The sequence below is a fragment of the Paroedura picta genome, chromosome 13 (assembly GCF_049243985.1).
Source record: "Paroedura picta isolate Pp20150507F chromosome 13, Ppicta_v3.0, whole genome shotgun sequence".
NCBI lineage: Eukaryota > Metazoa > Chordata > Lepidosauria > Squamata > Gekkonidae > Paroedura > Paroedura picta.
In genome coordinates, this window is record NC_135381.1 from 34,754,411 (window position 1) to 34,780,121 (window position 25,711).

Sequence of the window (25,711 nt, forward strand, 5' to 3'; positions counted from 1 at the left end):
TCATTGTGCATTTGTTTTCACTGCTTTGAACCGCCCTGGGCCCATGTGGGGAGGGGCGGTACAAATGTTTAAAAACAACAATAAAACCATCTCATACAGTGGGTGTGCAGAAACATTCCTGCCTAACATTTCAGTGAGCGCTTCAGAGATAAGTGGAGAAGGGAGAGGCAGTGAGAAGCAGCTCCCCCTTCAATGGGATAACTGGGGGAGAGGAGGTGCGTCTCAGAAAATGCCAGCCTTCTTAAGGAGATGCACAGCCCTCTGGTTCCACCTGCTGGTCATCTGGTAGAACACGATCCAGCTATTCAGATAAGCCCCCCCCCAATAGGTATTCTAGGGGTAGTCAAACTGCGGCCCTCCTGATGTCCTTGGACTACAATTCCCAGGAGCCCCCTGCCAGCGAACGCTGGCAGGGGGCTCCTGGGAATTGTAGTCCATGGACATCTGGAGGGCCGCAGTTTGACTACCCCTGATGGTACTCTTTTGGGGGCAGAGTTCTAAAACTGCATTCAAACCACGGAAAAGACAGGGAGATCAGCAACCACAAGAGCTGCTCCTCCCCAAACACACACAGGACACTCAGTGCACAATAAAGGTTTATTCTTAAACAGGTTTCTCAAATAAATTATACATAAAAAACAGAAGGAGAAAAAGGAGAGAGAGAGAGAGAATGCCACTAGGTACAGCAACCTAGGACAGACAACTAGATAGACAGAGTGCAGGACTGTGAAAGGGGTAGAGAAGCCCAGCACAGCCCCGTTTGTGGCCCCAGCTTGAGACATGATACCCCTCTCCTCCACCGTCCCTCCCCCTTAGGCAGTATTTAGTGTTTCGAAAAGAACTAGAGCCCCTCGGGGAGGTCGGCAGGGCAAGGAATATGTGCCACACACTCTTTAAGAGTTAGGAAAAGGACAGAGGGCAGAACTGTACACAGCGGCGGTCGAGAGAGTCAGTGTGTCACATCACAGCTGCTGCCCTGCGACTTCTTCTCAACCAGCACCAGGTTCCAAGGTCTCTTGGGCCTGCAGTCCCAGGCTGAGTCAGGCCCCTTTCTAGGCCTCCTATCTAGCCAGTGCATCAAAAGAAAGATTCTGCTGGGATGGGCTGGGCCTGAGGGGTGTGTGTGCGTGTGTGTGTGTGCGTGCACAAGTAGGGCGTTTCTGCAGTGGGATCGAGAGGAGCCGCCAGCAAACCCCACAGGCTGTAACGTGGCTCCTTGCCCAGTGACTGGATGGCCTCCTCCAAACACCCACAGACCGCCATACATTTGTGGCCTGCGGGAAAACTGAGCTGGCAGCGGCGTTCGGGACAGAGGGAAAATTGGCAAAACAGAGACGAAGCATGGAGAGCGGGGCTGGGATACAGCAAGATGGACTCCACCCCTTGCAGGAAGACTGGGAAGCTGCCTCCTCTCCGCAGGTGCGGGCCTGGCCACTCCGTTCCTCCCCCTCCCTGCTCTGAGCTGCCACCTGGCTGGCACGGAGTCCACGCATTGGCACCTTTAGTAGTCATCCACTCCCAGCAGGAAGACGAGGAGGAAGTTAATCGCCCGCTGGCGCTCCTGCGGGCTCTGCTTGGCCAAAAGGTTGGGCGGGGGCCGTAGGAGGAGACTGGCAAAGAGTGTGGCTGTGGGGAAGCAAAACAGCAACAAAAACCCAGGTGAGAATACCAGAAAAGCAGGGGCTGGAGGCCAGCGTCTCCCTCCTTGCCCCAGCCAGCCAAGGACTCACCTAGCATGTTGGCACTGACATTATTATCCTCTGAATATTTCAGCAGCTCCCGCAAGAATGCCATCAGGTAGCGGAACACGTTTCGGTGGGACCGGGGCAGCTGGCAGATTACCTGAAGGCAGAGAGAGGGCAGCTGGGTGCCTCTGCATTCAACTTTAGGAAAAGCTGGCTCAGACAGATCCCTTGCTTGCTGAAAGCGCTGCAGCTTCATTCCTTGGCACAGAAGGGCTTCCACGTCACTGGACTGGGAGAGACCTTGGGAATTTGCTGCCAGAAAGTGTGCGTGTGTGTTTGTGGGGGCACTGTAATACAGGACAGGCCATTCTCAGAATATAACACAAAAGCATGCCTCTCTTTAGTTTTTTCCCACCGTCCCAACGTCACAGGGGTTAGTTATACCTCCGGAGTTTTTCTTGTGGCGATCTTAGCCAACTGTTTCGGCAGGCATGAGAAAGTAATATGAAATCCTCCCGTGCCTTCATTTCTTGCTGACCACACGATGCGGGCAGCGCAGCACAAAAGAACTGGCTCGATGTCCCAGCTAAACTCACCCGGCTGTTGGGGCATCCAAGCCGCAGACTGACCCACTCCTGGACTAGTTCCAAAATGTCTGCGGAGCTGTCTTTGTGCCTATTTCTAATCAGGCTCAGAACTAAGACGTTTGTGGAACTGTCTTCAAACCAGCACCTCATGACCCAGAGCTTTTCTAAATCCCACCCATAGCTGAGGCTGTTTTGTATGAGTGCTTCATTCTGAAGGCAGGGAAGCACCGTGGCCCAGGCAGGGCTCACTGACTTTTGGTTACAGCCAAGTAACTCCAAGGACATCTACAACACCTGCCCCCCCCATGCCCTCCCGCTAGCCCTCAAAGGGCTTCTCCACAGCAGGCTGAAGGAAGAGGCCCCAACAAACGCTCAAGGACCTACCTGCCGGCAGAGACGGCTCTCTTGGGAGCACTCAAGGCAGCGCTGATACAGCTCATAGCAGATGACTGGTTCTGGTAGGGCCTCCAGGAAGATCAGCAGGGCTTCGGCTACAGAGTGGTTACTGCCAGCTAGCAAGAGCCTGTCAAGGAGGGGTGGTATTCTGCAGGCCTCCATTCCACCTTCTCCCACCAACCCTCCTCTCAGGCTACGTCTGTTTATCCAACTTTGGATCCTCTCTTAGGTCCCAGAAGCCTTCAGAACAAAGTAATCCGGGAAGGACTAAAGATGAACCCATGACCCCACCCCAATCCATGTAACTAGTCAAAAAGCCGGTCGTTTCTGCATCCGAGCTAATTTTTCATCAGGGTCAGAATTAAGATCCTTGTGATAAGCTCGAGAGGAATTGCCAGAGCAGCATGTGTGAACCATTCCTAGTTCAAGGATCTTGGGTGCCAGGGCAGGCTTTCTGCCTATACTTGGGAGACTGCCAGGACTGTAAGAAGAAAAGTCCTAGACTGTAAGGTCTCCCTAGAAAGAAGCTTCATAGGTTCACGCAAACACACACAACAGGCTAAATCAGGGGTGGGCAAACCGTGGCCCTCCAGATGTCCATGGACTACAGTTCCCATGAGCCCCTGCCAGCGAATGCTGGCAGGGACTCATGGGAATCGTAGTCCATGGACATCTGGAGGGCCACGGTTTGCCCACACCTGGGCTAAATGTTCTTTTGGCAAATGGTCATCTGTATTCACTTTGAGCCTTGGTGAAATCAGGACTACTTGCATGGGTAAACGGAGGCCCTTTTGTTCCGTGATCAGACAGGTCTGGAAAGAACTGGGCTTTACAACGTATTCGAGGGTATTTATGAAGACCTTGAAACTGTATAGACTTCTAGAGAGGATCTTAGAGACTGCTACCTAGGTCATGCGTTTCTTTCCTTGGAAAATGGCAAAAACCCCATGGATATTTCTGGGCCGACATCTGCAGTATGGAGTTAATCCATTAAGCAAAGACGAGCTTTGGAGTTGTCACACTGAGATAAACTCTTGATATTTTTTAACTGCACGTGTTTGGACTTCACCTTAAGCCTTGGGGAGGGCCAGAACTAACAGAGAGAGGAAGGGAGGCCCACTCCAGCGTTCAAGAAAGATACGGATGGTCTCAGGAATGGTTGTATCCAGGCACTCAATGATGTCCTGCAGCTCCTCTTGCATGCCCGGGGTCTGGAAGAGGTCCTCCTGCCAGAAAGAAGCAGAGTGTGTCTGCATCCAGGTACCAGAATTGTACCAGAGTTGTAGTGATAACAGCAAGGGAGAGAAACCCATCCCTAGATAAAGATGCTTGGATGGAGATTTAGGTCCCTTCCCATTTTCCCAAAGCATCCCGAGGAAATCCCAGCGACATCCACCCCCACCAGGCATTCCCCTGCTTCTATCTCACAGGATTTAGTGGCACAGATGAGCTATGGGACTCCTTTGGTCGAAGGAGCAACAGGGCTGAAGAAGTCGCTCTTCAAGGGCAGACTTGGTTGCAAAGATGTGGGTTTTCCAAGCCATTTTCAAATCTCTGCCTCAACCTCGTAAGCCAATAATATATTGCCCTCAGAGTCCGACGAGTGGTCTGCCAGAACTAACATCGCACAAGAAGTGGTTCTTGAGAATAAGCAAGCCTATTCTAACTGGCCGTGGGCCATCCCTGCCAATTCATCTGGAATTCCAGAAAGACACTCTGACGCCCCTCTCTGCATACCTGGTGGCAAGCGTTCTTGAAGAGGTGGTCCACCAAGATCCAGATCTCCTTGGGTACGTGCAAAGGTCGATCGCCAGAGTCCTCGCTGTCCTGGGGCACCATCTCCAGAACGGACTTCTCCTGAGGGCCAAAAACAAGAGCACTGGTGGAACGAGAGCATGCAAGGATGGGGGGGAGCGTGCTTTCCCACTTGCTGTTGGCCAGACAGTTTGCTGCATCCACTGTCTCCCTTGCTCAGCAGATGTCTCAATTAACTAACCTCTCAAATGTGAAACCTGAATTCGCTCTCTGCCTCTATACATGTAAGCAAGCCCCCTAAGGGCATCTGTTCCCTTTCTTTGCACTATTTGAAAAAAGAAGTTTCGCACACAAGCATAAAGCCCCTCTTTCGCTTTCTGCTACAGACACGAGGTATACGTCTAGCATGCGGAGACAGATGCCAAGGTGATGGTGGAAGACTGAATAATTTGTGGCCTGGATTCCCCAAAATTCTACTTGGGGTGTATTTTTGGGATGTGTTTGTGTATGTGTGCGTGGGGGGCTTCTGGAGTTCTGGCCCTGCTGGTGGACCTCCTCATGACACCTGGGTTTTGGTCACTGTGGGACGCAGAGTGATGGACTGGACGGGCCACTGGCCTGATTCTCTTGTGTTATCTATGAGGCCTCACAGGCAACCTTGACCAGAGCAACAGTAATTTGGGGCTGGCTTCAACAACTGCCTCCTCCCTCTCCTACACCTGGGGAAGTATCACGCTCCATTGGCAGAATTCATGGTTTGCAAGACCCAGATTGAACCCCTGGCCTCTTTCTGTCCAGAATCTCAGTAACAGATCCTGGGGAAGAACTTCCATTGCACAAGACCCCAGAAAACTGCTACTCAGGGCAGACAGCTTGGTGGACCAATGTGTTCATATTATGTATGGGGAAGGGAGGGAAAATGTTCTGCCACAGTCCACTTCCTGATACATTCGGGGGAACCAATCAGGATGACTGATTAGGTGATCCAGCAAGTTCTGATCACATTGGGTCATGGCAGTTATAGTAGTCCTTCTCCGCTGATGCCTGGATTCAGGGTGGGGAGTGGCACCCTCAGGAAAAGAGCCACCACAGCTTTGTATGTCATTCAGGAAACGTGATTGCGATTTTCCAAGAGGTGGCTGCATCACTTTTGCAAAACACAAGCTGGGCTTCCTCGACCTCCAGGTTAACTACGTGGCTGCAGACCAGCCCAAAGTGTCTGTGACTTCCTTCCAAATGTTGCATCAAGATGACTACGTTGACTGGGAATGTTCCAAAGAGGCCTGGGCACCCAAGATGTGGCCATGGAGCTGCCAAACCCCTGGTATCTTGGTGTGTGTGTGTACTCACATAGAACCTGACAATTTCGAAACGACAAACCACAACCAAGGAAGACAACCATTGGAGTGCAGAAGCCAATGGCAGAGGGGAAGAGAGAATACAAGGAAAGTTTAACCCTCATTGTTGCCAGGGACTTGAAAGAGAGATCGGCAGCCAGGAAAAGCCTGACATCTGGAAGTCTGAAATAAAGTGGGAACTGTCACATGTCACCTTGTGCCCCTCCCGACATATCAAAACTCCAGGCAAGATCAAAATAGGATCCACCCACAGCACCTGGGACTATTTCCAAATACAGATAGAAAACATCTGAGGCAGGGGTAGTCAAACTGCGGCCCTCCAGATGTCCATGGACTACAATTCCCACGAGCCCCTGCCAGCATTCGCTGGCAGGGGCTCGTGGGAATTGTAGTCCATGGACATCTGGAGGGCCGCAGTTTGACTATCCCTGGGGAGATCAACTTCTGGAGCATGTATGCACTTTCAAAGCAGCCCTCAGTAATGAACCAAACTTTCCGGGAAACACAGGGCAGGCTCCACAAATGTTTACCTTTTCGAGGAAACTGTCTTCTCCCTGAGGCCACAGCGAAAAAGCAAGAGCAAAAACAGCGAGAGAGAAAGAGAGAGACGGTGAGTTATTGGCAAAGGCCTAAAGAAGGGATGGAAGCAATTCAACGGAAGCACCTGGCCAAAGGATGGGAAAAGCATGCGCACACACACACAGAGAGTTGAGAGACCACGTGAAGGGGAAGTTTGGATTTCAAAATCCAAGAAGACTCCTCAAATGGAGAACCAGCAGCCGGCATGGACTTGAGCAGCTTGCAGGAAAGAAAATGTTTTACTGCAGAAGTGGATCACGAACACGGGGGGCACAGCGCAGGCCAAGGCACTGATGACCCAAGCTGAAGACGCAGCCATTTTTAGAGCAGGGAGGATGAAAACATTCAGTGAATTAAGCCGCTGTAGAAAGGCCAGGGAGCCCCCCCAGCTTCTTACCAGATCAATGAGCTTGGTGATGGGGACCTCACGGATTGGTCGCTTCATCCGGCACAAGGCTTCCAAGGAGGTCCCGAAGCAGCTAGGCAGGTAACTGCCACTGATGGTGAGGAAATAATCCTTGCCTCGGTCGAGGTGAAGGACAAGGATCTCCTCGATTCTGTCCTCTCCCGAGTTCAGAAGGGTCACAGAGTCCTTGCTGACGTACACATCGAGGGAGATATCCACGGTCTCATCTGAAACAGGGAGGGAAGCAGGGAGACCTTAAGACTGCCACCGCCATCCACCCATGGAAGGAGATGGGAAAGGCATGGAGGAAAGGTGGGAGAATTGAGAAAGGAAAAAGCAGGAGGGAGAAGGTCCAACGCTGATGCCCCCTTTCAGACTCACTTGGCTCTAAGTAACCCTCACAGGGCTCAGCACGAAGCCACGGTTTACAGTACTGGATGTCGTTCAGTTTGGGGATGAAGGAGAAGTGGCAGGTGACCTGGCCGTTGTTGGTGATCTGGAACTTCTCCTTCCGCAGCTGCCGGAACTTCACGTTCTCAAATGAAAACTGCAGGACAAGGTGGAAAGGATGACGCTCAGAGGGAACATCTACTAGGACAGGGGTAGTCAAACGGCGGCCCTCCAGATGTCCATGGACTACAATTCCCATGAGCCCCTGCCAGCAAATGCTGGCAGGGGCTCATGGGAATTGTAGTCCATGGACATCTGGAGGGCTGCAGATTGACTACCCCTGTACTAGGACATCCCCTCACCAGGGAGATGCTGAGCAGAGCTGCTTCAAAGCCCTGTTACGTGCCACCACTCAACTGGACAGAAATCTCCTCAGGAGGAATTCCAGCCTTTGTGGAGCAATGTCTCTTTCAAGGGAGGCAGAGGACCTGTTCAAGCCATACCTCCCTCCCGCTGAGCTCCAGAGACGGAAGGAATTCATTCTCCATCCTGTCCATCATCCGGACAATATCTTCAAACACCTTCCGGTACCGTCGTTCATCCACCACCTTTACCTATAAGAAACCGGTAATTATACATCTAGGTCTTCCCCGTTTCTCCCCAGCCCACGCAAAATTATGTGACAAAAGCCAATAATCTGGCCACTTCCCAGCACTGAAGGTGGTGATTCCTCAGAGCTTCTTGAGCAATGCGTGGTAGCAATGAGGGTTGATGCCCAAAACTGATGCAACAGTTCCATGGGGAGGTGCCAGAGAAGCCCAGAAGCCTACTGCAGGAATTAGGTCAACTTTCCACAGACAATCCCGCCTGTTTACATGTAGTTTGAGGAGGAGAGACACACAACAGGGAGAGATGGGTGTGCTGGTGACACACAAAGCCAGGACGTGGCCACCCTTCGTGACAGATGCTGTAGAAAAGGGGGCTGTTGCCTGGAAGAGCTTGAAGCCTATTGGACGGATGACAGCTCAGCTGCAAGGAGCTAACGCACTGTGACAACTAAGCGAGTTAACAGAGTGGTGAACACAAAGGTGAGTTACCCCAATGAGGAAGAGGGAGCTGACAGGTTTGTGGTCGCTGGTTTTAAGCTCCATGTGGCTGCGGTACTGGAGCTGATTGACACTGCCTCCTCGCCACAGGATTCGGTCACACCAGGCTGGCACACGGCACTTCCCACTGCAAGGAGAGAAAAGCAGGCACTGCAGCTGCTGGGCCAGCTGCCACATCACAGAAGGCTCCTGCTGCCTGGTCAGATCCTACACACTACCTGTTCCCAACCCTGCATACCCTTTCCTCTCCCCACAACAGACACCCTGCGTGGCGGGTGAGGCTGAGAGAGCCCTGATATTCCTGCTCGGTCAGAACAGCTCTATCAGGAGTCTCAAAGCGGCTTCCAATCACCTTGCCTTCCTCTCCCCACCACAGACACCCTGTGAAGTGGGTGAGGCTGAGAGAGCCCTGAAATCACTGCTTGGTCAGAACAGCTTTCTCAGTGCCGTGGCGAGCCCAAGGTCACCCAGCTGGCTGCATGTGGGGGAGCGCAGAATCGAACCTGGCATGCCAGATTAGAAGTCTGCACTCTTAACCACTACACCAAACTGGCTCTCTAGCTTCTTCAGGTTCTAAGATGTTTTCTCAGATGCCACCCCCTCAGCTCTGAAGAAACATGGTTATCCCTGCTGGCACCAGAATTCCCTAATGTTTGCTCCTCCCATTGGTTCATGACTTCAGAAAGGGATGTTTTATCTGGCTGTCCAAGAAATTCTCAGAAGTGAGCAATACCCCTGGGATGATCTCATATTGGTTACCTAGCCAGACACTACACATTTTATTCCAGGCCTTCTTCCTAGTAAATAGTCACCGGGGTGCAGGTTGGAGTGCTTGGACTGACATTAGTGAGTAGATCTGGTTTTCAACTTACGATTAACTATGAAACTTGGACCAGTCCCTCTAGGTCAGACAAACGGACTTTGAAGAATTGTTGTGAGGGTGGAAGAAGAGGAAAGAACAAGCATGCCCACCTGAGCCCCTTGGAGGAAGGATGGCATTAAAATGTGACCAACCCAAAGGTTTCCCAACCAACCCCAAACCGCTTCCTGCTGTGTGAATCACAGCAACGCTTCCTTGCTTTGAAGAGCAGCTGAAGGTCAACTTTGTGGCTTGGCAAACGTTATTTTGGCTACTGAGCCTGCAGAAGAAAAGACCGTGTGTGGAGAGAAAGAGCCAAAACGGATTCCCATAGAATCTGAACAGGAATAAAGCATAGCTAGTTACCAGGCCTCTTGTGGCGCAGAGCCTCTTGTGCCGCAGAGTGGTAAGGCAGCAGACATGCAGTCTGAAAGCTCTGACCACGAGGCTGGGAGTTCAATCCCAGCAGCCGGCAAAAGGTTGACTCAGCCTTCCATCCTTCCGAGGTCGGTAAAATGAGTACCCAACTTGTTTGCTGGGGGGTAAACGGTCATGACTGGGGAAAGGCACTGGCAAACCACCCCATATTGAGTCTGCCATGAAAAAGCTAGAGGGCGTCAACCCAAGGATCAGACATGACTCGGTGTGCTTGCACAGGGGATACCTATACCTACCTAGTTACCAGGCAGATGCTCACCTGGAATCCCAGCGGTCTGTTTTTGAGTCAAATTTGTACGTGGGAATAAACTTAATCTCTCCCTCTGTGAAGTCGGCAAAGGCTGTCTTTTGAGTGCGTTGAATATTGAGCTGAAGCAAAAGCAAAAGAAATAAAAGCCTATCAGCACAGCAACAAACTTCTCCGTGTCCTCCGACACTGGGCTCAAAGAGTCACCATTGTAATGGATGCTGTGGCAGGGAGTCAGGCTGCACTGTGGAAATAAGATACGTGGCAACCACCTGCAGGGGTGGCACCCCGCACTAACCGGCACACGATGTGGCTTGCAGCAGGCGGCCCAAACTGTTCCAGTCACCTCTGGGAGGACAGTTTAGATATATGGGCATGAAAAGTTAACCCACAGCCCTGATAGGAGCTGTTATTGTTTTATTTATCATATGGTGTGTGTGAAGGATATAGCCAGGAGATTCAAGAATTGTCTGGCAGCCAAACAAGAGACATCTGGAAGTGGTCTGCATTGAATCACAGAATCATAGTTAGAAGGGACCTCCAGGGTAATCTAGTCCAACCCCGTGCACAATGCAGGAACTCACCCACAGTGACCCCAATTTCATGCCCAAGTGATCCCTCTACTAACAATATCCAGAATCCAGCTTGGCCTGGAGGAAATTCACTTACCCTCAGCGGCAATCAGTAATTCCCTGGGTATTCAAGGAAGGGCCACAACAGACCAACACTGGCACATCCCTCCCTGCCCACCCACCCACAAGCTGCCTAAGTTCATAAAATCAACATTTCTGTGAGATGAGTATCTAGCCTATGCTTGAAAACTTCCAAAGAAGGAGAACAGGCCCCTCTCCCATTTGGTGATCTAACTTCTGTCACTCCTCATTAGCAGAAGCACGGGAAAGAGACAACATATTTTGGGGAGTGACAGGGCGAAATATACAACCTCAGGAAGAAACAACTACAAGCTGAGAGCACAAAGCTGCAAGCAGCAAACGTAACAAATACAAAACTCTTGAGTTTCCAAAAAAAGGTGAGGCTGGAACTGGGTGAGTCTGGCATTCAAGTCGTTGAAAAAATTACTCCAGGTGACCCAATCACTCTGGATGTGACATTTCTTGCTAAACATTTCTTACTTAATGTTATTGTTGTTATTATGATAATGTTATTGTTCTTATTCACCTTGTTCTATAAATGATGTTACCTTATCATTGTCTTGTTTCATGTAAACTGCCCTGAACCTTCGGGGAGGGCGGAATATATAGAAACAAACAAAGAAACAAACAAACAAAGTACTCATACTAGGACTTCCAATCACAAGAAGAATGAACCGTTACATGGCTACGCAGACACACCAGGCTGTCTCACCTGGTCATACATCAACAGCTGCTGAAGATCACTTTTGCTGATCAGGACTTTCACTTCGTTGGCATCAGGAAGGCAAAGCCTGTAATTCAGATCTCCCAGCCAGATGACGACACTGTGAAGCCAACAGAGAAAAACCCAAGATGACACTAATGGCAAGCTGGGTCAAGAGCCCAATGGTGCTGCCTGGGCCCACCAGATGCAGGAAGAAGAGCTGGGGGTTTCATTCCCTGCTTTTCACCACCCAAAGGAGTCCCAAAGCAGCTTACAAACACCATCCCTTTTCTCTCCCCACAGCAGGCACCCTGTGAGGGGGGTGAGACTGAGAACGCTTTGAGAGAACTGGGACTGGCCCAAGGTCACCCAGCTGGCTGCATGTGAAGGAGAAGTGGGGAATCAACCCCGGAGCTCCAGATTAGAGGCTGATGCTCTTAACGACTACACCATGCTGTGGTGCTGCAGCTGCACTCCCTGCAACTGGATGGGACTTACCTGCAACTGATTAGGCAGAGGCTGCTGCACTGGGAACCTCAGGCCAGAAGCCTGACAAGTACCCAGCAGATAATGGAGAGGTGTAGTGGTTAGGAGTGCAGACTTCTAATCTGGCAAGCCAGGTTTGATTCCCCACTCCCCCACAGGCAGCCAGATGGGTGACCTTGGGCTGGCCACAGCTCTGATAAAGCTGTTCTGACTGAGCAGTGATATCAGGGCTCCCTCAGCCTCACCCACCTCACAGGGTGTCTGTTGTGGGGGGAAGATGACTGTAAGCCACTTTGAGACTCCTTTGGGTAGAGAAAAGCGGCATAGAAGAACCAACTCTTCTTCTTCTACTTCTGCTACCTGCACAAGAGGGCTAATGGATCAAGACTTCACCAGCTTCCTCCAAGAGGGGAGGGCCAGCTACCCAGCTGAGCCAGGGCTCCCTCCCGCCAAGCCCTGGGGACGGACTCACTCGTGTTTCATGATCGTCAGCTGTGGCTGGCTCTGGTCAGGGGGCTGGAAACTCATCCGAGCACAGATATCCTTGTAGTCCTGATTGCGGCGCTCAAAGTCTTCCACGTGGGCAGCGAGGTGGGAGTTGACGACACAAAAACTGGTGTTGTGGAAGACGAACCTCACGGCTACGCCTCCCTTGTTGCCCTGCAAGGGGGGGGGGGGAAGCAAAGGAAAAAACTCAGTTGGTGGGCAAACACAAAGAGAGGTTAAGAAGCAAGACCGTCGTGGACTCACCATCTTTCCCATGATGCCCGTCCCCACGGTCTCGGCCATCACGTCCCGGATGTGGCCGAGGTGGTCTTTCCTGGCAAAGATGAGCAACATCATGCCCACCAGCCGCACCAGCTGCACCTGCAAGACACAAGAGACTTTGTCTTACTGCCTTTGTCTTACTGCCAAAAAAGATGGTGGTGGTCGGGACTGAGAGTGTTCCTAACTGCCTCGAGACAGGAAGGGACCTATCCGGTCATCAGAAGCTTAATGTGCAGAAACGGGAGACAGATGCTGCTTTTTCATAGCAAGAAGCTGAATAACACTGCCAGGTAAATAAAATCAAGCCATTATTAAAGGGTGGGGACATTTCTTTATGCAGACCTCCTGGCAATCCTGAGGATAGGAGAAAAGAGGAGGACTTACTTTTTTATATTTGGCTTTGACATGCAGAGCTTTTTCCACAGCTGTCAGCCACTCTTGCTCCTTGGTCGACTCGAAGTAGAAGAAAGCCTCAGTGCTCAGGTCCAGCTCCTGGAACCTAAAAAGCCAAAACCTTCTCAAGATACAGCCTGTGTGTCTGGATGCAGGGCTGACCCCTCCGACGTCATTGAGAGCCCCAGTGACTTTCCAAGGAGCCTGCCTTCATCCACAGGTCAGCTCCATCACCTCCTGGCTGGCAGAACACTACTGCCCACCCTGGATATTTTAAGTCTCTCATCTTAAGTGTCCCCCTCCCTTTGCTCAGAACAATCAGGGTAGCTGTGGGCATCCTGTTTAATTGGAACGGATTGTCACATTATAAATCGGACTTTAAAAAAGGAGAAGGGATGCATGCTTGTGTGCATGTTTTTGTATTCCGCAATGGAATCTGTACAAAGTCCACGCCAGTGGCTGCAAATTTCAATACTTTGTAAGTGATACATTTCTTTGGATTTGATAGTGGTAGATAAATCTTGAGCAAATCACTGAAATCAACCAGCTATCCAAGCAAAGATTATCTGGTTAAGCGAAACAGTAAAATACATCACGAAACATGGATTTAAGTATGTCTGATGGTGTCCAAGGAAGTAACTGGCTCCCCGGAGGATGGAAGGTTGGCACCGATATGTTTAAAACGACAAAAAGATGCTACTCCTTGGAGTAAAATTCTTAGATGTTCCCTCAAGGAATTCTCCTCCCTATGGTATAAAGCTAATTTCTCTAGCAAGGGGCCTGGCTACTGGATCTCAATAAGAATCCAGGGAAAGTACTTCAAATACTTGAAAGGCTGTCACAGAGGATGGAGCAGAGTTATTTTCTGTTGCTCCAGAACTAATGCGTTGAAATTAATTCAAAAGAATTTTCAGCTAAACATCCGGAAGAAGTTCCTGAGAGTTAGAGCGGTTCCTCAGTGGAACAGGCTTCCTCGGGAGGTGGTGAGTTGTTCTTCTTTGGAAGTTTTTAAGCAGAGGCTAGATAGTCATTTGACAGAAATGCTATTTCTGTGAATTTCGTCAGATTGTAAGTGAGTGGACAGAAGAGACTGTGTAGGTGCTTGACTCTTGAGGCCATTTCCTGCGTTCTGCAAGAGGTTCGACTAGATGACCCAAGAGGTCCCTTCCAACTCTGATTCTATGAAAGAAAGGGGGGGTCTGCAAAATGGACAGCCAAGCAAGCCTTCTTGCCTCACCCAATGCAGTAGATGTCCGGAGGTTCAGCATCACAGTTCAGCCAGGGTTCCAAACCACTGTCTGGAGATTGACCGTTCACATTCCACGTCCCCACAAAAAACCTGCAACACAGAGGAAGACACAGAGCTGCTAGAACAGTACCTGGCAAAGTACTCAGCACTCAGCCAAGCAAACTGCAGACTCACAGGTACAAGAACAAAAGGAGCATCACCCATAAAAGGCACCCATAAAAAGCTCAGAAGGCAAGACCCATACCAAGAACTATTGCTAGATTGCAGATAATTTTGAGGCCTTAATGGCTTTGCTGTGGCCCAGCCAGGGCATAGCTTTCCTTTGGCATTTCCCTAGATCATAGGCCCTGAAAGATGAAGCCCCACCATGTCTCCCTGCAGCAGAAAGCTGCAAAGATGCAGGATAAACGAGAGGAAGGAGAGGGAGAAGGTTTCCCCTTGTCAGGGCTGCGGTTGGCTGGGAAAGCCCTCACCTGAAGTTCTGGATGTTGACGTACTCCTTCTCCTTCTTGGCAATGATGTGCTTGATGAGCCCTTCCCTTTGCCCGGTTTGCGTGCTTGGGACAAAGAGCATGCGCATGGTGTTGCTGACTTTGGGCTGGTCCTTGCTCACAACAGCCTCCCGCTCTCGGAGACCCCTACAGGGAAACGAAGACGGAGCTCAAGTGGCTCTTGATACGGGGGGGGGATGAAGCGCGGAAGGCGGCTCTCCAAGGAGACTTACGGCCTGCTCGGTGGCAGAGGTGGCGGCGGAGGCTCTCGATGAGCACTCATCTGCTGATTCTGCAAGTTCCGTTTCTTCTCCAAACTCATGGCGTTGAAGTTATCCTCAAATCCCAGAATCCCTGGCACAAGATAAGTCTCCTGAGTCACTAATGTATTTGAAAATAGTTACGGGTCACCTTCCCCACCTCAATGATCCCCAAAGGTGTTTAAAGCAGGGGTAGTCAACCTGTGGTCCTCCAGATGTCCATGGACTACAATTCCCATGAGCCCCTGCCAGCAAATGCTGGCAGGGGCTCATGGGAATTGTAGTCCATGGACATCTGGAGGACCACAGGTTGACTACCCCTAGTTTAAAGGACAAAACAAATCTAAACGGGAAAACTACAAACAGCAATTGATGGCACTATGGCAATACAGAAGCAAAGTAAACATCACATTCAGTCTTCACAGGGCCTGGCAAGTGAAACGGTTTTAGTCTGCGATCCAAAAGAGAAATGAGACTGTGTCAGAGAATTCTATCTGGGAATAGACTGCCCTGGAGAAGATCTTTTTTCTTAGGTGAATTAGTGCCATCCACCTAATGTTACCCCAGCAAGACACCTGAGCTGCAAGGGAGGGAGGGAGGGAGGGAGATAGAGGTGATGTGAACAGGAAAGCAGATTCATATGGGGACAGACAACCCTTCAGGAGTTCAATCAGAGAAGAAAGCTCGTATTAGGAATTGGGGGGGGGGGGATAGCCATTGCAAGAAGGCCCGTAGCATCCTTTCTCTAGATTCACTCAGGAGAAAGACCCTTTGGTTCAAAGGACAACTTTGGAAGTCCTCCAACTGGAAATTTACTTTCCAAGAAGGGGATCAGTGTCCAGAGGAGAGCTCATGTTACAGGAGGCCAGGGAGAGGTATGCAAGAATGCCTTTTGTGATGTCTTTTGAAAACTGTTTTTAGAAAAGATTCAAGTGGGTAGCTGTGCTGGTCTGAAGTAGCACAACAAAAACAGGAGTCCAACAGCACCTTTAAGACCAACAAAGATTTATTCTAGACATGAGCTTTGATTTTAGAAGACTAGGGGGGGAGGGCATTATTTGGCCACAATCAATCAGCTTTCCTATCCGTAAAACAAGCACTGAAACATAAGCATTTGCCAAGCAGAAGTTACACGGGATAACAGATATAAGGAGGATGCCAGTGGTACCTGCAGCAGGGGGCTCAGGAGGCCCAGAGAGGCCTTTCACTTGGTGCCAGGAGGCATGGTCCACAAGATCAGGGAAAGGAGCTTTGGCCTGGGCTGCACACAAAAAACGCTGGGTCAGGACTACCCGCCGACAACATCAGGGATCCCGGGGGTGGGGGTGGGGACTTGGTTACCTTTCTGAATTCTCAGCACCTCAGCAAAGAACCCCAGGCATTGCTCCTCATCCGGGAATTCAAAAAGACGTTCCGCTGTCCAGTCGCCTTGCACCCGGATCTTGCAGCCAGCTTCAGATGCACACAAGAAGAAAACATGCCAGGAATTGTGTCATTGCACGGGTAAGCCCAAGAGCCCAAGTGGCTCAGCATCCAGACTTCACAATGAGAGCCAGTCATGAGGATCAGCCACCCACGGCAGAAGCACTAGCTGCTGAAAAGCTTTCATTGCCTTGGCGATCGTTAAGCCAAAAAGCTTGTGATGGACTTTGTATAGGCCCAGAAAGGAGCAGAGGGCTCCTGTTTCAAAAACACACCCATTCAGGAAGTGCCTCCTACAGGGAATAGATACCTTCATCAAGTTCTGAGAGACATCAGGTGGTAATGTGGGTGGACTTTGAGCTGAGAAACAACCACACCTAGATAAACACAATCCCTTCCAGCAGCGAGCAGGTTTGCAAGAACCTGATTTGCCTGAAATTACCTCCTTTTCCCTGTTTGTGTGTGTGTGTGTATAAAACAGAAAAAGGCCCTCATTATTTACCCACAGAGAAAAATCTCTCAATCTGATTCTAAACATGTCTGCCAAATGTGAATGTTTCAATCCTTTCTCAGTCCCACTGAAGCTCTGTTCCCAACAGCTTGGCTCCTCTCCCATCCCCACCCCTCCTGAAATTAAGAATGTCTCCCCCTCCTTCTCTCCACCTCCCTCTTGGCAAATTTTAGACTGTAAACTCTTTAGGTCAGAGACCTGCCTTTCTGGGCTCTGCAGCAAGCTCTGCATATCAACAGCCGTATATAAATAATTGAACGACACCACATTTTAGAACTTTTAATATCTTAAGACACACACTCCCTTTTTTTAAGTTGCAAAGGACACACATTACACAGCATACAACCCATCTCTAGGAGGACTGAGAGTTCATGGGGGATTAACAATACCATCACCATTCTTATGTCATTGACTTCAAGTGACTTTCACCATGGGCTTCAAGAGGAAGGTGACCAGATTGTCCCACTTTTGGAGGGGCATCTGGGGGCACCTGGCAAATTGTACTTATGCTGAAATTAAAAACATATATATTACAATACTATTTTTGCGTTCTATGCGTTCTATTAAACTTTTTGTTGCTCCATATAGACAAAATTTTTAATAATGACCCCCCCCAGTCAATGGTGTCCCGCTTTAGCAATGTTAAAATCTCTTTAATTCAAGAGACAAATTAAATATAAGACACCAGTAATAATACATCTACCAAGCGAAGGAACCAAACGGTAGTGAAAAGTGCTGTTATTAGGGATGGGCATAAACTGGAGAAAAAAAAGTTCAGTTTGGTTTGTGGTTCATGGCATGCCCCATTTGTGAACCATGGACCACCATAAACTTTCAGCCAGCTCATGAACTGGTTTGGTTTGTAAGACTTGTGAGGCTATAGACCAGGGGTAGTCAAACTATGGCCCTCCAGATGTCCATGGACTACAATTCCCAGGAGCCCCTGCCAGCGAATGCTGGCAGGGGCTTCTGGGAATTGTAGTCCATGGACATCTGGAGGGCCGCAGTTTGACTACCCCTGCTATAGACCCTTCCGCCCCCCAGCCAAGCTAAACATAATTCCCCTTAAGAGTGGACTGTAAGCAACTGTCCCATGGCTTCTGAAGGAGCCAAAGGAAGGCCTCTTTATTGACAGAATCAAATTCTGAAATAAGGTACATTTCTTAACAACTGCACACCCTCTGCAAAGGGCAGACAATTAAAATGGGGTGCCTAAGACCAAACAGCCCCAAGCAGTCCTTTCCTTGTGGAAGAATTTATTTATCTGAGCTCTATTTTTGTGGTTCAATACAGGCAGCTCACAAGGCAGCTCACATAAAAGACATTTTAATCGGGGACTATTTGTTTACTTCCGAGACATCACGCTGTTGGAGCCCTTTCCTTTCTTGCAAAATTGCAATCCTCAAGGACTTCAAGCACGGCATTTGTGGCAAACCCTGATGAGTAATAAATAAATGGGAAACATCTGGGGTGCTAGATTTCATGTCCAATGAAATTCAACACAAGAAATCATAGAGGGGTCAGCAGGAACAAGGAAACAAAGTTGCTTGGGTCTGTCAGGAACATAAACTCAAGTTGTTCTTTTTTCCTTCAGGCTTCTTGACCCCTTAAAGCAGGCTTTCTCAACCAGGGTTTCATGAAACCCTGGGGTTTCCTGACAGCCCTGGCAGGGTTTCCTGAATGGGTGCGAGTTAATTACAGTATTTGCTGGCGTATAAGACTACTTTCCCCCCCTGAAAAACATGCCTCCAAGTGGGGGGTCGTCTTATACACCGGGTGCACTTCAGTTGGGATAGACATAGCTGCCCATAGTGGCCCATAGTACTGTAATGTAATGTAACAAACTCTGTATTTTGAGTTGAAATGTTGGGGGGTCGTCTTATACGCCCAGTCGTCTTATACGCCGGCAAATACGGGTAATTTTTAATATATTTTGCAATATGTTAAAACATTTATCAGGTGATATAACCATATATGGTCATGTTGACCACCCCCACGCCCAAATGGCCAATGATGAGCCCGGAGGGGATGGGAAGGGGAGGGGTCCCAGGTGGGCATCCACACAGCTCTGCTTCCCAACCATCTTCTGCACGATGACATCACTTCCGGGGTTTCTCGAAGCCTGGGGCATGTTTCAGGGGTTTCTCAGTGGCAAAAAGTTTGAAAAAGACTGCCTTAAAGGAATAGGCTGACTTTTGCATATTAGCAATCCCACACTACAGGTCCAGGGCAGCTTTGCAGGATATTAGTATGTAGGCTAAGGTGACCAGATTTTAACATTGGTAAAGCGGGATACTGTTGACCGGGAGTGGGGGGGGGGGTTCTTGATTAAAAATGTGTTCCATATGGAGCAACAAAAAGTTTCATAGAACGCAAAAATAGTACTGCAATATATATTTTTTAATTTCAACATAAGTACAATTTGCCAGGTACCCGCAGATGTCCCTCCAAAAGTGGGACAATCTTGTCACCTTAATGTGTGCAAACACAGGATACATTTTTATTTTACTCATTGTGTTCTCTCCAGAGCACCACACATCTGTGTGTGCTTCCCTTCAAGAAATACAGAAAATCACAATCCAGGTCTCATCCACAGCATGATCACACATTACAAGAAGCAAGCAGTTATTTTCAAGGAGTTATGTGCTTTCCTGGACAGAGCAGTGCAAACAACAACAAACAGTACACAGACCCACCTACCCTGCCCTTTTCAATAAGCAGACACCCCTCTGCTGCGGTCACAATAAAGGGGCCATTAACTACTTGCTGCACCAAAGGCTACTGGGGACTCAAGACTAAGAAATGGCACCAGATTGCTACTGTCCTTTTTAATGAGATGGTTGCACCCTTCCACAAGCAAACATCCTTCAAAAACTTCAGAGCCTGTATCTAGCACGATAGAAACAATCAATGAATGTGTTCAGTGGCTCAGCCCTTTTCATAACCCCTTGCCTCAAAACAAAAATGAATATGTTTTTTTTTTCTTATTGTCTACCAACTGCTTCCTTAGAAAGGGGTGTGTTTTATGAGCAGGACCCTGTGTTTTCAACAACAGCAACAACAACAACAGCAACAACAGCAAAAAGCCTTAGAAGAGACTTCACACATCAAGATGAAAGAGGCCAAGAGCAGGACCCTTCAGCCTTCCTCAACCAGCATAAACCTTTCCCAGCAGCTGCCAGAGGAACAACCAACCCCAAGACACCCAGGCTAGGATGAGTCAAGTGGGAAAGACGACACGTCAATGATGGGCAGAATCTATTTTTGATAGAACCCGCTGGAGAAGACTCACTATTGGCCGCTATGTCAATCAGCAGTGTTTCTTCAGCCTCTGAAAGAGAAAAGAGGATCAGGAAGCTGAGTGCTTACAGAGTCAAAAGGTACAAATTAGGAAATGTCACACCTGACCTCACCACAGGGAGGACACCTCCCCCATCCCCCAAGTTCTGGTACAGCACCCAGACCAGGGATGTCCATAACAGGGACGCTACAGCATGGCTCTTGTTTCTAGGGTACTGAGTGTAAATCTACAAAACGTCAACATTGAGACCATGCTAGACATACAATTTGGAGGTACTAGGGCTGCAGCAAGTTCCAAGGACTGAATTAACTAAGAGGTGGGAGCATGAAAATGCAGTGCAAATACTTTGTTATCTAACCACATGGCTCGCAATTATTATAATATTTATTGTATTTCAGATTCAGAAGACCTTCATTGGCATACAAAAAAGAAAATAGAAAAAAAATATATAAAGCGTTGATTGTTCTACAATTATGAAACCTCACAGCCAGCTACAGAAACTTGGCAAGGGATTACTCGGGAGTTTTTCTTTCCTAGTAAGAAAATTACCTTAGCCTCATCATCGAATCTGTGTCATTTAGAAAGGAGTGGGCTGATGAGCTGCCCACAAATAATGGAGTAGAAAAGAAAAGAAAAGCACAGGTATGATGGTTTCAACACAGCCAGAAAAATGGGGACATGTTTTTGTTTTGTTTTTTCAGAATAGAGCATTTTTAAAAAATCTCCTTAGGAGAACAGCAGAAGAGAGCGTTAAATCTTGATAACATAAATGCTTGCTGCAGTTGGAAGGCTGTTAAATGATTAAAAAAATGAGGCAAAGGACCCATAGCTTAGCAAAAGTCCAAACCTCAAAGAACATGATCCTCTGGCTGTCTCACTGAGATTCTGTAATACTTTGTCCAATAATCTATGCTTACTTTTGTATGCTTAGGATTCCATTGCCATAAATAATCTAAGGAAATACCCATATATCTGATCTTTGTACAATGCCTTGTTTATTGTATTTATTTCAGACTCAGGACAAGTACAGGTCTGACCAGAGAAGTCTAGAAGCCCAGATTACTGAGGCAGAGTGTCTATTTGTGGCTTCTGGGACAAATCACTCGACTTCTCCCTCTTTGCTAATGGGAAGCAATGAATTGCCATAATGGAGGGGACGAAGAAGCCTCATACCTTGTACATATTTAAAGTGGCTGTTAATGGGAATGTTCTCTTGGACAGGTGGTTCCTTCTCTCGGGAACGGATAACCAATCTGGAACAGAAGGGAACGCTTAATAGCAGAGCACTATCAGCAGGGGAGAACAAACCCTTAGTTTTCCCAAAAGGCCAAAATAATGAAATCCTGCTCCAGAGAGATCATAATAACAATCTGTACATAAAGTAGGGAAAGCATTCTTCTTGTAGTCTTCCAACAAGGCCTCACTGTGAATACTTCAAAACTGATAGCATACAGTGTTTGATAGGGGAACTTGCTAAAAGTTTCATCTCATTACATCTATCAGTACAGAAAATCAGGTTCAGGATGATTTCAGACTAAAAGGAAGACTATGCATGCAGCTCTCCAGGGCTCCAGCAAATTACTTTGGCACTGCACCAAACAGCTAGGAGGGGGTTATAAATATGAGAGTACCAAGTTCAAATTCAGGATCCACATGAGGAGTCTTGGGTAAATTATACATTCTATTATTCGCACATCAAACCTGTGGGGTAGGCTGCAAAGAGAGGCTTGTCCAAGGTCACTGAGCAAGCATTACAGCCTGGAAGGATTTCAGGAATACTGTCCTATGTGCAAATCTGCTACTGTTCACTTGCTTGTCAAAGGAAGTGGCTTTCTTTTCTCCCAACCCTGTGAAGGGTTCCTGTGTCACCTTCCCTTCTGTATCCTGACACTGGCCTTTGGGATAAGCTGGAGCTCCACGACAACATATAGCCCAACACAAAGCATGCATGGAGCTGTCCAAGTCCTGTCCAGCATTTTGCTTCCAAACCAATCTTGAGGGAGGAGAGCGGAGACCTTGGGAAAAGATGCTTCTCTTGGCCTATAGAAAACATTAGGGAGAGGAGGCTGTAGAATCTCCACAATCCAGCTAAAACTTACTCATACTCCCCACGACGCTGGACCAGACTCAGTTCGCAACGCACTTGCTGGCCTGCAGTCACCTCCACACCCTGAGGGCCAGATAAGGAAAGAGGGGAAGAGAAACCTGCACCAAAGCACTCACTCGGGCTCCAAAACGTTTCTTAGCATAACTGTCTGAATTGATCACCCTTTGCTGATCAGTGTTATGTCACTCAACAGCTCAGAGACATTCGTTCTTCTTAATATAGCTCTAGCTAAAGGAGCTAACTTGGTATAGTGGTTAGGAGTGCTGACTAGCCAGGCTTGATTCCCCGTCCCCCACATGCATCCAGCTGGATGACTTTGGGCTTGCCACAGCTCTGATAAAGCTGTTCTGACCGAGCAGTAATATCAGGGCTCTTTCAGCCTCACCTCCCTCACAGGGTGTCTGTTGTGGGGAGAGGAAGGGAAGGTGATTGGAAGCCGCTTTGAGACTCCTGATAGAGCTGTTCTGACCGAGCAGGAATATCAGGGTTCTCTCAGCCTTACCTAGCCCACAGGGTGCCTGTTGTGAAGAGGGGAAAGGGAAGGTGATGTTAAGCCGATCTGAGACTCCTTCTAGTAGAGAAAAGCAGCATATAAGAACCAACTCTTCTTCTAACTTTTTTTCTCCTTCATCCTATTTCCCCCACCCAACTTTAATAACTAAAAAAAGATACATGGATGCAAAGACTGAGGTACGTGAACGTAAAGGTTAAACACCACAAACTATGAGCTACTTGGGAAAAGTAACCTGTCCCCAAATTCCAGTCCGCTAAGGTACAGCTATCAAGTGGCAAAGAGATGACACTCTGCCCATGGGCAGAGGCCTCTTCAACTTTAACAGGCTTTGCAGCACAATCACCATCACTCCCCAAACACTGAATACACATTCCAGTAACAAATCAGGACTCCTGTTAAGTCCTCCCTAGAGGCTCTGGCGCCAGGTACTGCCAGCCAATTGAGGGGAAAAACACAGCTTAGCTGTTTCCAAGCACAAATCACAAGGCTGAAGGTTTCATGCCACAAGGCATAATCTCCTGGAACCCAAATGGAGAGCCGAGTGCATTGCTTTAGGCAACCCCTCCCTCCTTCCCTTCCTCCGAGGAGCTGAGTGACTCGGATCTCTCCTCCCCATTTTGTCCCCCCCCCCCATCCCAGCAGGGTTGCGATAGGCCCGAACCAACCAACCGCTGAACTTTATAGCTAAATGGAGATTCGAACCTCCACAGATAGGAAGCCCTTCCCCACCGAGTGACAGCAAGAAGCCACTCTGCACATGCTCGGAGGTACTTCCGCACGGCTGACCTTCCAGACTAGGGGTGGGCAAACTGTGGCCCTCCAGATGTCCATGGACTACAATTCCCATGAACCCCTGCCAGCAGGCAGGGGCTCATGGGAATTGTAGTCCATGGACATCTGGAGGGCCACAGTTTGCCCACCCCTGTTCCAGATCCTGGAAGCGGATTCGGGAGCCAGACCACGGCTCAGCCCCTCCCGTGCCGCGTGGGGCCAACCCCAATCTCCCCACGGCCCCCCCCACCCCCAGCGTGCCCCCCCCCCGCCCGAGCCCACCCCTCACCCCCCGCACAAGGATACAGAGAGGCTCCTGCTGCCCGCGGCGGGCTCCATGGCCCCGCCAGGCCCGCGGGACGGGACGAGTGGGGGGGCCGGAGGGGCGGGGCTGGGGGGGGAGGCGTCGCTCCCGGCCGGGCCCCACCGCGCGCGCTCTCCCGGCGACCCTCGGCCGCGCCAACAGCGGAGGCAGGAAGGGAGCAGACAAGCGCGGGCGGGGAAGGCGGGACGGAGCGGAGCGGCCGCCGGAGCTGCTTCCCGTCTGCTGCCCCCTGCCGGCCGGAGGGCGCCGCGGAGCCTAGGGAGGCCCCATGCAAAGCTGCAGGACGAAGTCGGAGTCCAGGGGCACGTTTAAGGCCAATACAGTTTTATGCAAGGTTTAAGGATAGATTCAAGCGGGTAGCCGTTTTGGACTGAAGGAGCACAATAAAATCAGAGTCCAGTAGCACCTTTGAGACCAACAAAGAGCTTTCAACAAATCTCAAAGGTGCTACTGGACTCTAGTTTTATTCAAGGTTTAAGCGTTCAGATGCGGCGAAGTGCGCATGCCCGCGGAAGCTCATGTCTCAAATAAAACTTTGTTGATCTTAAAGGTGCTCCTGGACTCAGACTTTGTTCTTTTTAAAGGCGTGTGCCAGGCTTGCTTAAGTCCATGATTTCCCGAGTAAGGGTGTTTAAGACTCAGCGGCAGGAGCGGCACCATAACCTGGTTTTCGTGGCTAAGGAAACTGACTTTGTAGTCTCTGCGTGTGCAGGAAGTGCCCTTGCAACAGTCAACTCTGCATTTGCTGATTTCAGCACATTATCCATATTTATTGTATGATCTTTTGCAGTGCAGTTCTAAGCCTTTGTACTCAGGGGGCTGAGGGTAGTCACACCGGCACAAAGGAAAAACAACAAACAAACAACCCACCCAAACAAACCGACAAAATAAAATAACTTTTATTAGTACTGAACCAAATGAGACAACAGTGTGGAAGCCTTTGAATTCTTCACAACTCTCTAAAATGTCACTGCTGGTGTCAGGTTGCATCCTTGGCCTTCTTGGAAGAAGAAACAAACTAGGGAAATATTAAAAATCAACAGAAGGAAATCTGATGATGCTGTAAAGGGAAGAAGATGCCAGCGAGGCCTGACCCCAGAGGTGGTGGGCTGATGGGGTCTGAATGGAGATGATGGGCAGTGAAGGGCTGCTGGCCTCATTCTGCCCAGGCAACTCTCCCTACTGGCTGAACAGTTGGACATCTCGCAGATGCCTGCCTTTGCATACCTTCTAATTCTGTTGCTCTAGGATGGACCTCATCCTGAACTGTCCAGCATCACCTTGTCCCTTTTCCCTAAATGGGTGCTTTAAAGACGTGTCAAGCCCACCAAACCCCATACAAATTCCCCTATTATGGCCTTTCGTGACATATCTGTCTGATGACAAGAAATGGGCAGTGCCTTGTAAAAGGGTGCCATGGTTAAAGGGTCACGGCTAGGGTCTGGGAGTCCCAGGTTTGAATACCTACTCTTCCAAGGACATTTGCTAGATGATCTTGGGCCAGGCATCCATTCGACTTAACCTACCTCACAGGGTTGTTGTGAGGATAAAAGGAAGGAGAGGTCAGTGGCCAGTCTCAGTGTTACCACGAACTCGGTGACAGATTCTCCCTCGAGCTGGCTTCGGCGGTAGAAGGCGTCATGATGGACGATCTCTGCCGGTTGAGGGTCAAAATGGTCTTGGAGCTTTTTGAAAATTGTCTCGTATGGGGCCTCTCTGGGTTTGACCGGAGCAAGCATGTCCCAGGCGAGGACAAACATTGCCTTTCCACATATGCTGAGGAGCGTGCTGTGCTACTTTGCAGGATCAATGATGTCGTTGGCTTCGAAGAAGCACTCGAATCTGGCAACATAGGACTCCCAGTCCTCGGCATCATCTCCTAGGAAGGGCTCGAATTTTGGCACACTGGCCGTGGCGTGCTTGTGATTGGCTGGCAGTGGGTGCTGATGCC

The 25,711-nt window shown here is 49.3% G+C and overlaps 1 protein-coding gene across 4 annotated transcripts; it reads right to left on the minus strand.

The window, feature by feature from the left end:
* Positions 1–583: 583 nt before the first annotated feature.
* On the minus strand, positions 584–23,920 carry OCRL (OCRL inositol polyphosphate-5-phosphatase). 4 transcript variants are annotated; one of them, XM_077307235.1, is made up of 24 exons: positions 23,742–23,919; positions 22,143–22,213; positions 21,217–21,296; positions 20,035–20,073; positions 16,151–16,261; positions 15,978–16,070; positions 14,783–14,903; positions 14,532–14,696; positions 14,047–14,148; positions 12,801–12,915; positions 12,399–12,515; positions 12,121–12,308; positions 11,172–11,283; positions 9,819–9,928; positions 8,254–8,389; positions 7,660–7,770; positions 7,148–7,313; positions 6,758–6,993; positions 6,312–6,335; positions 4,406–4,525; positions 3,810–3,894; positions 2,657–2,784; positions 1,731–1,842; positions 584–1,626 (listed from the first exon to the last, which is right to left on the minus strand). In XM_077307235.1, exons 1-24 carry the CDS (start codon positions 23,772–23,774, stop codon positions 1,502–1,504), a joined length of 2,700 nt encoding a protein of 899 aa, XP_077163350.1. In that variant the 5' UTR covers positions 23,775–23,919; the 3' UTR covers positions 584–1,501. The 4 variants fall into 4 exon arrangements, with proteins under 4 accessions (XP_077163350.1, XP_077163352.1, XP_077163351.1 ...); XM_077307237.1 differs by lacking the exon at positions 15,978–16,070 and having other exon boundaries at positions 23,742–23,920; XM_077307236.1 differs by lacking the exon at positions 6,312–6,335 and having other exon boundaries at positions 23,742–23,918.
* Positions 23,921–25,711: the final 1,791 nt, after the last annotated feature.